This window comes from Mesoplodon densirostris, chromosome 7 (genome assembly GCF_025265405.1).
Source record: "Mesoplodon densirostris isolate mMesDen1 chromosome 7, mMesDen1 primary haplotype, whole genome shotgun sequence".
NCBI lineage: Eukaryota > Metazoa > Chordata > Mammalia > Artiodactyla > Ziphiidae > Mesoplodon > Mesoplodon densirostris.
In genome coordinates, this window is record NC_082667.1 from 13,345,239 (window position 1) to 13,359,628 (window position 14,390).

General features: G+C 37.5%; 2 protein-coding genes and 1 pseudogene across 2 annotated transcripts; 1 reads left to right on the forward strand and 2 right to left on the reverse strand.

Moving 5' to 3' along the window:
• Positions 1–957: 957 nt before the first annotated feature.
• On the reverse strand, positions 958–2,403 carry LOC132494123 (olfactory receptor 5D13-like; annotated as a pseudogene).
• A 1,856-nt stretch (positions 2,404–4,259) lies between these two features.
• Positions 4,260–5,213, reverse strand: LOC132493957 (olfactory receptor 5D13-like). The gene is given in 1 exon segment (XM_060104908.1): positions 4,260–5,213. A coding segment is annotated over 1 exon segment (954 nt).
• A 6,192-nt stretch (positions 5,214–11,405) lies between these two features.
• Positions 11,406–12,344, forward strand: LOC132494124 (olfactory receptor 4S2-like). The gene has a single exon (XM_060105159.1). It carries the CDS (start codon positions 11,406–11,408, stop codon positions 12,342–12,344), a length of 939 nt encoding a protein of 312 aa, XP_059961142.1.
• Positions 12,345–14,390: the final 2,046 nt, after the last annotated feature.

Below are 14,390 nucleotides of genomic sequence, written 5' to 3' on the forward strand. Positions count from 1 at the left end.
CAGACCGGGGCACGAACCCGTATCCCCTGCATCGGCAGGCGGACTCTCAACCACTTGCGCCACCAGGGAGGCCCAGTCATCATGTTTAATATCACTTCCTGTATTATAATAGAAGTACAGGAGGCCCTTAAGCAGAAAGGAGCAAAGAACTTGGCCTGATTTTAGAGACAATGCCTCCAGGCTCTCATTGCTAATTCTTTCATATCCACATTCTGAGTTAGCTACAGCTTTTCAGAATTCCTCTATAGCCCTGATATTCCTATTGCTTAAATTAAATGGAATAATGTTTTAAAAAATGATGTATTATACCAATGTATGAGTCAAGATTTTATGCTGGTATTTACTGTTAAATAAGACTCCTAGTGTTGCTGCAGTAAATTACCACAGACTTAGTTGTTTAAAACAATGGAGATTTATTTCCTCGCAGTTCTCCAGACCGAGAAGCCTGAAATCGAGGTGCAGGAAGGCCATGCTCCCTCTGAAGATGCTAGGGGAGAATCCTTCCTCACGTCGTCCAGATTCTGGTGGCTCCTGGAGCCCCCTGGTGGGCAGCAGTAAAACGACAATCTTCCCTGTGTGTCTCTGGGTGTCCTTTTCTGTCTCTTATAAGGACACACTCATTGGATTTAGGGTTCACTTTAATCTCATTTTGATTCTTACCTTAATTACATCTGCAGAGATCCTATTTCCAAATAAGGTTTCTGAGCTTCTGGGTGGACGTGGATATTTGGGGGACACCATTCACCCAACACAAATTATTTCACATTTGGTTTACAGCTATTTTATTAGACATTGAATAGAAACCAAAAGATCAGATAACTGGTTTATGACTCTAAATTGAAAAATCTAGTGAGTTGACTACATAATTTGAATCATCATCTCTACTAGAAGCATTGAACAACACTATGTAATAGATCAAATTTCTTTTGGTGACACAAATCTTCAACAAAATTGTATTCAGCGATTCATTAATTTCCTGACACTCTCTTTCACATCTTTGTTCCTGAGGCTGTAGATCAAAGGGTTCAGCATGGGATTCACCACTGTATAAAATACAGAACTTACTTTGACTATGAGCCATGAGTTTTTGGTGCTGGCTACACAATAAAGGAAAAGGACAGTCCCATGGAGAATGGTGAGGGCAGTCAGAATGGAAGCACACGTGGAGAAGGCTTTTTGGCGCCCACCAGCAGAAGGCATTTTTATGATAGTGACAAAAATGGACATATAAGTAGTGAGGATAATTACTTTGTTTGACAAAACAAAGCGCTTGGCTGATGTAGGGATCCAAACAGGAGACGAAGACAATGACAGAGTGCTCACAGACAAAATTATTTGTGATGTTATACCCATAGAAGGATAATGCCAGTAGAAAATAGGTGAGTGTCAAGGAAGAGACTACACCCCACGTGTAGGACCCAGCCACCAATGATGCACAGAGCTCTAGGGACATGACCGCTGTGTAGAGCAGAGGCTTACAAACTGCCACAAATCACTCATAGGCCATCACTGCCAAATGAATGTTTCTGCACTGCAACTATACAAGCCAGGAAGAATTGCATGATGTATCCTGGGAAAGAGATGGTTCTGTCTTGCACAACCAAGTTCTCCAAGAGTTTGGGTGGAAAAACTGGGAGAAATGAAGGGTGGAAGAAAGAGAGAGAGAGAGAGCTTTGGAAGTGGAATCTGATTCCAATGAACAAAATGTAGGGCTTATGTATGCGTCCATGGCCTTGGGGATTTAGACCACAGAGAATATTTACTGAACTATTTCTTTTTATGTCATGAACTCAGAAATTAGCTTGAATGTTTTTCTATGTGGCAATTTACAAGAAGGTAGTTTCTTCTAAATCACTGGAGACAGCGCCTCATCTAGCCTACCCCATGAATTTCTTTTTAAAAATTAATTACAGAAAAATATATGAACTGAATTAAAAAATATGGTGACTACAGTAAAACCCAAAGTGAAAGATAAATCAGCTAAAATGCAACTATTCAGAGATAACTGCTATTACATGTACTGTGTGATTTTTTTGTACTTTTCTGTGTATAAAGTGCATGTGTTTTGAGGTGTATAAACAACATAACTTGGATTCTGGTTTTGTTGCTTAACATAAGTATTATTATTTTCAGAAACAGTGATGTACTTTATTGAAACTAAATTGTGTTTTCTTCTAAATATGGCCAATCCACACTTCCAAGCTTATATTAATACAGTTAAATAATATAATCTCTTAAAAGTGACAAATGCATTTTGAAAACGTGTTTAAGTCTCTAAAACCACTGGGTATCAACCAATCCACTGGTTCCGCTAAACCAAAATACCACCCAGTTAGATCCACTTGTGCTTTCCCTAGGCCCATGACAACCTGACTAACCCTTACCAGACTTTAAGGAAGCCATAGCACAAAAGAGGCAGTTTCTCACCAGGCATAGAATTATTTGTTGTACATAGCATGGCCTTGATCCAGAATCCCGCGGGTCTACATGGTATTCTTTCAATGGGACAGGCTTGAGTTCTACAGTGCATCTTCTCCCCATCACTGACACCTGGACCAACTCTGGAGCCAATTTCTGCACCCAAATCACCTAAATCTAGCAAACTTCTTGTATATTAATTTTCTTTGCTGCACAACCAACTTAGAGCGTTAAACGCATACACATTTTTATATCAGTTTCTGCAGCATAGTAGTTTGGGCCTTGTATGGGAAGAAGTGTTTGCATAACTTCATAAGATAGTGCTAGACTGTTTTCAAAGTCATTTAACCTTTCACTCTCCTCTGAAATGCATAAACATTCAACTTGCTCCACATCTTCACCAATATTTGAAACTCGTTCATTTTAGCTATGCTAATGGGAGTGCAGAAGTATCTCATCATGATTTTAGTTTTAGTTTTAATGAGAATTTCATTGATGACTAATTATGCTTAGTATCTTTTCATGTGTTTACAGACGATTTGTATATTTTGTTTTGTCAAATGTCTGCTCAAATATTTCACCAACTCTTTAACTAGGTTATTTTTCTTCTTGTTTTGAGTATGAAGAGTTCTCTATATATTCTGCACACAAATCCTTTATCAAACATATATATTTCAAATATTTACTCACAATCTGTGGCTTATATTTTCATTTTATTAATGATAAGTTTATTAATAAGTTTTGAAAGATATTTTTTCTATTTTATGCTAAAATTTTTTAGTTTTAATTTTTATGTTTACATCTATGATCCATTTCATTTCGTTCATGGTAATGGTTGTATATGTTATGAACTAAAAGTAAAGACTCATTTATCCATATGGATAGCCAGTTATCTCAACATTGTTTGTTGAAAATTATCATTTCTCTATTGAATTATAATGGCATGTTTTTTGAAATTTAAATGGCCAGAGTTCCTTGAGTCCATTTTGGGACCCTCTTATTCTAATATCCCACTGCCTTGATTACACACACACACAAAAAAAACTTTTGGAATAAAATAGGGATATTAATTTAGGGAAAGCAGAACAATACTTTAGTTAATTTTGTTTGCTAGTCAGCAGGCTATATGTTTCATGAATAAAATTTAACTTCCACCATTTATTATACAATGATTAGCAAAGGATTCATTACAAGCTACAGTAAACTGAAACATTTGTTAAAGCAATCTCTGGAGTATGAGTTTCCCGATTACAATTCTAGGGATTCGTCTTAGACCCACTCATATCTGATGAGCTGGGAATCAGTTTTACTTTGGAAACACACATATAAAATTATACTGTATATGGTAAAGCATTTAAAAATAATTTACAAAACATTACAAAAGACAGTCAAATAATTTCTTTTCCAGTTTGATTTACATGTTGTTTACAGCTATTTCACTAAATGTTAATGTATGCAACAATCAATAATCAACAATCAATAAAATGTTCTGCTGCCATAGGTATATTAATTAAAAGCCTATTGATTAAAAGATTTGAATCAGGGCTTCCCTGGTGGTGCAGTGGTTGAGAGTCCGCCTGCCGATACGGGGGGCGCGGGTTCGTGCCCCGGTCCGGGAGGATCCCACGTGCCGCGGAGCGGCTGGGCCCGTGAGCCATGGCCGCTGGGCCTGCGCGTCCGGAGCCTGTGCTCCGTGGCAGGAGAGGCCACAGCAGTGAGAGGCCCGCGTAACGCAAAAAAAAAAAAAAAAAGATTTGAATCATCAATTGCACTACAAGAGCTGAACAATCTGTAGTGCAGTAAATCAGTTTTTCAGAAATAAAATAATGAATCTAAAAATACTATATGGAGTGATAAAGCAATTTTGCAAAAACTAATTTTCTGAATGTGTTTTTTACATCTTTGCTCCTCAGGCTGTAGATCAAGGCGTTCAGCATGGGAATCACCACTGTGTAAAACACAGAAGCCACTTTAACTGCAAGCCAAGAAGTTTTAGGATTAAGGATACAGTTAAGGAAAAGGATGGTTCCATGGAAAATGGTGATGGCTGTCAGGTGGGAGGCACAGGTGGAGAAGGTTTTCCGGTGCCCGCTTGAAGAAGGCATCCTCATAAAAGTGACAAAAATGAGTATATAGGACATCAGAATAGCCACCAGCCTGCTCACTGCATTGAATACGGCAATAATAAAACATAGCATCTGGCTGATATAGGGGTCTGAGCAGGAGACAGAAACAATTACAGAGTGGTCACAGATAAAATTATTTATGATGCTAGACTCAAAATATGATAATGAATGAGGAAAATATGTGAGTGTCAGGGAACACACTATACCCCATGAGTAAGACCCAGCCACCAACAGAGCACAAAGCTTCTGAGACATAGCAGTGCTATAGAGCAAGGGGTTACAGACTGCCACAAAACAGTCCTAGGCCATTGTTGCTAACATGAAAGTTTCTGTTACTCCAAATATGCAAGCAAAACAAAATTGCATAATGAAACCAGAGAAAGAGATGGTTCTCTCCTCCACAATCAAGTTCTCCAACAATTTAGGTGTCACTACAGTAGAATAACAGAAATTGACAAAGGACAAGTGACTAATGAAAAAGTACATGATCGTGTGGAGTTTTGAATTGATCTTGATGATTATCAAGATCATGCCCAAATTCCCCACCACAGTGACTGTGCAAATAGATGAGAAAACCAGGAAGAGTGGAACCTGGGGTTCTGGATATTCTGAAAAACCCAGGAGAATAAATGTGGGTATGATACTCTGATTTCCCTCTGATAACATCATGATTCCTGTTGAATAAGGAACCAAAAGTTATTCCCCCAAAGTAGAAATGAATAGAAAAGAGAAACAGAGAAGAAAGAAGCTTCATATGTCTCTGTAGAGTTGATATAGATTCCCCAGGGATGGTCCTCAAACCAGCAGCAGCAGGAGCACCTGAGAATGTGTTTAGGATGCAAATTCTCTAGCCCCATATCCAACTTCCTGAATCAAAACCTCTAGAATGGAGCCTGCAATCTGTGATTTAACCAGCCCTCCAGGTGATTTTTGATACATGCTAAATTATGACAACCACTAAAATAGACTCATCATCCTATTGTTTAAAATTTAGCCCTTGTTAGTATTTTTAATATAGAACTGAAATATAAATTTCGAGCACAAAAGGAATTGTAAAACAGAAGCAAGAGAGGTAAAACAGAAGCAGAGTACCTTGTTATGGTTCTAAGAATTACGCTAAGGATCAAGGAGATCACATGACATGCAAATGGTGCCACATAAATCTTAGCATTAATTGTTTTTATATTTTTGATTTTTAGGCATAATAAAAATTAAGCACCTATAGCATTTATGAGTTGGAATAATCTTAAGTTGTAGCTAGTTTATACCTCCCTTAATTTTAGTGCTAAAATTTTATTACAGAATCTTATTCATAAAATGATCATATAGGAGCCATAAAAACCTCTATTAATGGTACACTGCCTCCTGGGGTAAGTAGGTCTTATTTATTGATATTTGCTTAACCTTTATTATTCTATTAATTAAAGTTAATTAATTAAATTATATTAATTGTTAATGTGCTTTTAGGTCATCTATTCTGAAATATATTTTAAAATTATAAATATATGATTAAATATAATATAAAATATAGTTTTTTGAGAAACAGAAGTATATTATATTCACCAATAATAATTTTATACAAAATATGTGCTAAGATACAATGAAAAGTACACATTTTCTCAACCAGTAAGAAGCAAGCTCTCTGTTATGATGAGGCAAACTTGGGGAAGATAGGGAAGTGAGAGCAGTAAGACCATAAAATGAATGACCCCAAGTTATAGACATAAAGCTGCAGCAAAATTAGATGGATGATCTGTCCTGTCTTCTTAACTTTGTCTGGATCAAGTTTCAGGCTCCAGACTCAGCTCCATGAATGCCTACTTGACATGCACTACAAACAACCCTAGACATAAAACATGTGTGATCAGCATATTCTTTCCAATAGCCAGTGAGACTGGGCAGATACAATGCAAATATCCATTGTGGTTCAGACTAAATTAATAACAAAAGATACTCAGAAACTGACTTGGTGTTTAACTCTAGCAATTTCAAATGATTTGGAGAAAATCAGTGGATTAGGATTAGGTTTGTACTCAAATTGAAACTAGGCCTATGGAATTTCAGTATCAACAAATATGCTGTGAATCTTTTGCAACTTCCCCATTGCTCACTGCTGCCAGTTTCTGTAATAAAAAATTTAATTATTAGAAACACTTCATGCCCTGTTAGTGAAAATTAAAATGCCTCTGATCATAGAAAGGGGCCATCTATAGTTTTTAGAATAATCTATATGAGCTGGAGCTCCATCTTTTCCATGTAAATTGAAGGATACCAAAAGAGACATGAATTGACCTGAAACCAGAAGTTCTTGATGAATTTACTGAGGATTTCTTTCTATGATTAATGAACCTCATGTATATTTCTTCTCAGTAATCAAACATTCTTTAAGATATCAACAGGCTTTAGGATTGCAGCAAAAGTGGTAGTATATTTCAATGAGTATGCCAATAAAATGGGATTTTATTTCCAGGACATAAGAAATATTAAAGAATACAAAGAGAAAACTAAAAGTTGAATTCACTGTCTAAATTCTGCCAAACTCTGGCTCTTGTATTTCCCTCCATGACAATGAAGTTATAAAGTACAGAGAATTATAATTGGAGTATTACTCAGTGGACCACAAACCATGTAATTAGTCGAAACACTGTCTCTTATGTCATTGTGGTGGATGAATTTTCTTCTAACTCATTAAAGATAATTAAACCACTACATCTGTTCCATTAATTACTTTTTGATATTGAATTACTGAAATAATACATATTCACTGAAGTAAACATGAAATGTAGAACTGGAAATAAGAAAAAAAAGAACAATCTAGAAGTAATTGTTATTAACTCCATTGCATTTCAAATCCAGCATTCAGGTTTAGAGTAGAGAAACTTGGCCAGCACTGCCTTAAGCAAAGGATAAAAGTGACACCTTCAGTGGTATAATGTGGATATCATCTACCCCTGATATGATGTGATGAGAAAGCTTCACACCTGTGATATTCTTTCCCCAAAACCTATAATCTCAGCTTGATATGAGAGAATCATTAGGTAAACCCATATTTGGAAACATTCTACAGGATACTGCACTGGTACTCCTTAGAACTGTCAAAGTCAAGAAAAACAAGAAAAGGATGAAAAACTGTTACAGACCAGGAGATATTGAGGAGATGAGACCTAAATCCAATGTGGTACTCTGGATTGCATCTCAGAAAGAAAAGAGGGTATTAATGGAAAAAAAAACTGATGGGATCCAAATAAAATTTAAAATTTGGTGATCATAATGTGCTCTTATTTCTTTTTCTTTAATTTTATTTTACTGTGGTAAGAACACTTAACATGAGATCTAACCTCATAAGGTATTTTTAAGTGTACCATACAGTATTGTTGACTACAGATATAATTTTGTACAGTGCATCTGTGTTCATCTTGCTTAACTGAAACTTTGTGCCAATTGATTTGTAACTTCCCATTTCCTCCTCTACTAAACTCTGGCAGCTATTATTCCACTCTTTGATTCTATGAATTTGATTACATTAGATACATCATATAAGTGGAATCATGCAGTATTTGTCTTTCTCTGACTGGTTTATTTCCCTTAGCATCATGTCCTCAAGTTTCATCCATGTAGTCACATATTATACAATTTCCATCTTTTTAAGGCCAAATTATATTCCATTGTTTTTATATACCACATTTTTTTTAATCCAATCATCTGTCCATAGACATTTCAGTTGTTTCCCCATCTCGGCTACAGTGAATGGTTCTGCAATGAACATGGGGATGCTAATATCTCTTTGAAATCTTGATTTCAAATCTTTTGGATAATATCCAGAAGCAGGATTACTGGATTATATACAATTCAATTTTTAATTTTGTAAAGAACCTCCATACTGTTTTCCGTAGCAGCTGCACCATTTTGCATCCCTACTAACTATTTACAGTGAGGTGTGATGAAAACCCTCTGAAATATCTTTGCAATTTATTTTGTAAATCAAAAATTATTTTTAAATTGTAAAATTTATTTTTAAAATGTCAACATTCACGTTAATAGTCCCATTTTATCGTATCTCCAATACCACAACCAGCTCTGCTTTATGCCAACACACCATCACCTCTGAATTGAAAAAGCGTAAACATAATAAGTAGCCTCTCAGCATCCACCCCCCCTCCCGCCCACTTTGATTCATTTTGCTACACCATTTGCCAGACTTTGTTTTCAGTATCTGTGGCTATGAGTGTGTTGGGACCAGGTTGAGGGGTGGTGGTTAGGGAGAGTTAGTAACATTTTTGAACTCATTACTAACTAAATAAGAACTAATTTAGTGAATGCAAATTTACTATTTCCTAAAAATACACGTTTCACAAAAAAATAAACAAGACACAAAATATCTAATTCCCTAGGCTGCAAAATCGGTATGCGGAGAAGTCAGGGTTCAAATACCATCTTCTTCACATAAAGAAATACTATTATACAAAATCACAGCAGCCTTAGGGCTTACTCCAGTCATAGCAATTATCTTATGGTTGTGTTTTGATGTGAATACTGCCCTTGTGTATCTCCCTGCTACCCTCTCTTTTTCATTTCTATATAATATTCAACTGAATAAATACAATCAAAATCATTTCTTGGGCTTCCCTGGTGGTGCAGTGGTTGAGAGTCCACCTGCCGATGCAAGGGACACGGGTTCGTGCCCCGGTCTGGGAAGATCCCACATGCCACGGAGTGGTTGGGCCCATGAGCCATGGCCGCTGAGCCTGTGCGTCCGGAGCCTGTGCTCCGCAACGGGAGAGGCCACAACAGTGAGAGGCCTGCGTATCGCAAAAAAAAAAAAAAAAAAAAAAAAGCAAAAGATATAGGTGAAATTTATTTTAGTCATATTTAATCATATTTTGTTTAACCCAATTATACAAATTTTATGACGTCAAAATATTTTTATCACTTTAGTTTTTTAACTTAAATTTAAATAAATTGAAACTTCAGTTTCTTAATCACACTATCCACACTGCAAGTGCTCAGTACCCACAGTGAGCTACCATATCTCATACAGCAGACAAAGTAGGCACTAATCTAATTACTGTAAGGAGAGGTGGGAACAAAACATGGCTCCAGCAGACCAGGAATTGATAGATACCAAGAAACTACTGGTAATTTTACTAATATGATCATGCTTTCTCTTTATGTAAAAAAAATCTTGATTTTTTTAGAGACATGAATACTGAAGCAATAAAAGTTGAAATGACATGATTTGCATTAAAATACTTTGGAATCAAAAAGAAATGAAAAAGAGAGATGAAACAAATATAGTAAAACATTAGTCATTTTTAATCTGAATAACAGATATATGAGCACTTATTATCTCCATTTCGTGTTAATTTGAAATTTTTCACACTAAAATGTAAGAACTGGGAATCTAGTTGGAAAAATCAAAAGGCATAATACAGTGAGTGCTTCCCTTATGCTGGGCTAGGTTTGGTATTTGAAAAATTCTCTGAAGTAGTCAGTCACATTTCCATTTGAAGCATGAAGAAACCAGAGTTCAAAAAGTTTAAATGACTTGCCAAATTAATGGAAGCAGTATTTGTACTGAAGCAGTACAAAAATAGATACACATTGTCCCAAACTTCACACATCTTTTGGTTCAAAAGAATACAGAAATAATGAAAGAAACTACATTCAATGACAGTGATTCTTTGTATTAAAAATATCATCTCAGATTTCATGATATAACATTAAAGTTGGAGGAGACCCTGGTGTTCATGTAGCGTCAACCCATTGACCAAAGAAACTGGGTCTCAATGAAGATAAGTAACTTGCCCCATTATCTCACAGTTGGTCACCGTCAGAGGCACATCTAAACCTACCTGAGCACTGTTACCTCCCATATCCTATAACAACTAATGTCAACTAGATTCTGAAGTCTTGAGCATCTTGCAAATGGTATTTCCTTCTTGTGAAGCCTCTGTGCATTTTCCCCAACTTTTAAACATATAAGGAGGGACAAAAAGTAAATTCCCAGAATAATCTAATATGTGGTAAAGTCAATCAAGGTGATAGTAATTTGGGAGGCCAAAGAGCTACATAAAAGGCTAGTTACATGCCAGGTCTGGCTCAAAGTTGTACATTTGAAGGCATATACTTATGATCACAAATGTCTGTGTGATAGGTTCCATGTATCAACTGGAACATAGGAAAAAAGCATCCTGGAAATAAAGACACAGACTTACTAGAGAATGGACTGGAGGATATGGGGAGGGGGAAGGGTAAGCTGTGACAAAGTGAAAGAGCGGCATGGACATATATACACTACCAAATGTAAGGTAGATAGCTAGTGGGAAGCAGCCGCAGAGCACAGGGAGATCAGCTCGGTGCTTTGTGACCGCCTGGAGGGGTGGGATAGGGAGGGTGGGAGGGAGACGCAAAAGGGAGGGGATATGGGAACATATGTATATGTATAACTGATTTAATTTGTTATAAAGCAAAAAAAAAAAAGCATCCTGGAGTTGAGAGAGAGGAGGTTATCACTTGGAATCTCGATTTAAAAGGAAGATATAATTTAAATTCTCAAGCAACAATGATTCAGATAACTGATTATTAAGTGGAGAGCCTAGATTCCATGCCTAAATATATTTAAAGTCCATTAATTTTTCTTCTCTTTCCTCTTTCTTCCTCCATCCCTCAGTCAATCTCTGGTCATTTTAAGAAACAGACTATACCGAAACCAACACCTCAAGGGAGAAATTTTGTTAATAATTGTTTAAAAATAATAACAATAATGTTATGGCATCATGTGCCCAAATCTAATTGTCCTTTATATTTTTTCCAACAGGTAAAATCACACAATGTTTCTCTCTTGTGACCTGCCCAGATTCTATGGAAAATAATGTCACTGAATTTATCCTCATGGGTCTTTCCCAAAATAAGGAAGTACAGCAACTATGCTTCTTTTTGTTCCTACTCTTTTATATGATCTTCATGACTGGAAATTTTTTCATTATAATAACTATTCAAAGGAGCTCAAATCTCAACTCTCCAATGTACTTCTTCCTTAGTTTCCTATCCTTTGTTGACATCTGCTATTCCTCTGTTACAGCCCCCAAGCTGATTATTGACTTTCAAGCCAAGGTCAAGAGAATCTCTTTTGATGGTTGCATGGTCCAGCTCTTTTTTGTCCATCTGCTTGGCTGCACAGAGGTCTCTATCCTCAGAGTGATGGCCTATGACAGGTACGTGGCCATCTGTAAGCCTCTACGCTATTTGACCATCATGGACTGGAAATTCTGCTTCATATTGGTGGTGTTCTTTTGGTTAGGAGGCTCTGTGAATACTTTTATCCAGACCATGCTCACTGTACAACTCCCTTTCTGTGGCCCCAACCTGATCGACCACTACTTCTGTGACGTCCACCCTTTACTGAAGCTGGTTTGCACAGACACATATGTGGTGGGGCTCATTGCAGTGGCCAACGGTGGCATGATTTCACTGAGCTCCTTTGTCATTTTTTTGGGCTCTTACACAGTCATCTTGCTTTCCTTCGAGTCTCGCTCATCAGAGGGGAGGCACAAGGCTCTGTCCACATGCGCTTCCCACATCACTGTGGTAATATTATATTTTGTCCCCTGCATCTTCATCTATCTGAGACCTTCCACCACTTTTCCTGAGGACAAGATGGTGGCTGTATTTTACACTGTCATCACACCCATGTTGAATCCTCTGATCTACAGCCTGAGAAACACGGAGGTGAAAAATGCAATGAAGAGACTATGGATCAAGAGGTTGTTGGGCAGAAACAGGAGAGACCTTGGGGATTGATACAGCCTCCGTTGTACCAGTTTCCAAAAGGGTTACTGGGAATTAGTCAGTCATTAGCCCTTAATCCTATCACATAAATAAATAATTGAATATCATATAAAGAGTCTTGGATCTGAAGTCTAACGATCTAGTTTGGAAGGTACCAATCACCAGTAGTTTGACTTTAGTGATACTCTAAAGATACTCTGATATCTGATAAGAGATATTCCCTACTGGGAGCCCTGAGTGGATTAAACATTTGTACAGGGAAATCTGACACCAAACAGTCTATTTCGTAACAGAGAGTACTATTGCCTCTGAGCAATGCCTCTAAGTGATGTGGTATGTCAGGTATACATATATTCCAATAAAGGAATGATACCAAAAACAAATACTGACGTTGATTTCGCTATCTTTGCCTTGCCTGTTTCCACATCTGTTAAATGGATTGAAGCTACTTTTCCCACCACTTCCCAGGGTTATATAGAGAATCAAATGAGATGGAAATAGAGGTCAGTGGCAGGAACTGCATTCATTGATGTTATTGTTGTTACCATAACCTTGGCAACTCCAGACATCTAGACAACCCTCATTTAAAGAATTTGATTTGGGGTTGAGGGGTTTTTCTCACATGATCGTTACTAAACAGTTCATAGATGGGAATTATTTATATTGATATTACAGTACAAGCTATACTGGGCTCAGAATGTTTAATGTGAGGGCTATCTGAGTCAAGGAAAGGGTTTTTAGTGATTGCTGGGGTGAGCCACTCAGACCCCCTTCAGGATGGAAGTACTCATTCCCTCAGTTGCCAGGAGGGATGGCTGCTCGTGGCTCACTGTTCATCCTTCTCCAGATAATGCCTCCCCCCAGGGCAGTACCAATATCATGTCCTCTTCCTCCAGCAGGCTACAGCCAGTAATGGTCAATGTGGTGATAAAAAGGCCAGGGCCTCTTGCCTCAACTTTAAACACTGTGAAGGGCCAGCCCAGCTCTAAAGCTCCTTGTGGGACCATCTAAGATCTTTTTTGTTATTGTATCATGGTTCAGCTTCTCCCCTCTGCCCAATTCTGCTTCCTTCATTCTTTTACAGACGTGGATATTGGGAGCCCTTCCCAAGAAATTTTTACACACAAATTCAATCTGAGAGATGTTGCCTAGGTAACTCAACCTTTGACATAGATTTATAGTAAAGGGGGAAAATATATGCAAATATTAAAATAATCAAAATTATTTTTGCAGGACTTGAAGAGAGTTCTACCTTCTGAGCAGGTTTACCTAACTTGTTTAACAATATCATGAATAGATAAAAATGTACAGTTTAAATCTTGAACTACCAGTGCAACGAACATAGCACTTGATTTTTATGTGGCTACCTATCACCTTCATAACCTCTCATCATTGAAACCCAAGAAATTTGAAAAGTTCTGAGTGAGTGATCTTCTTTTCTTTTCTCTCCTGATGAGTAAGGAAGTAAACCTGGCTTCCTTTAAGCACTGAAAGGAGACTTTAAAATTTCAAGAAGTGTGCTCCAAAAAGCACTGAGCCTCCTGGGGCACAGAGCCTGGAGTAGGGGCCCCACATGCCCTTGTTAAGGACAGTACAGGCTCTGGGCCAGTTTAGGACTATTTGACCGGCTACAGAAGCAGGGACTGTAGCAATTGTTGTATGCTGATTATTTCTACCCTCCCTTTTTTCTACTACCTTATGTCAAGAGCACAGTAGTAGCTAATATTTTAGGATTCACATGAGATAATGATTGAATTGACAACATCCACAGAACTATGACTAAGTCCCCTGTGTAGAGAACATAAACTGTAGACCCAAGGAGGACAAGGGTAGATACTGAGAGGCATCAGGGTGGACTCCTGAACAGCCTCTGTACTCCAGAACCACTCTACACTCTGATGCACCATGGTCTATGTCTTCTGCAGTGACCTTCATGGACTGCTTCAGTGGGTTCCTCTACTGTAATAAAGAAAAAGAAAATTAAGAGACATCATTCCCTGGATCTTCCTGTCACATTTTTACTTGTCTACCAAACTGTTGTTTGCTTCAACAAGTCTC

Bases quoted from the DNA above. Each gene is read 5' to 3' on its own strand.
- LOC132494124 (XM_060105159.1), top strand. From the start codon at position 11,406: ATGGAAAATAATGTCACTGAATTTATCCTCATGGGTCTTTCCCAAAAT.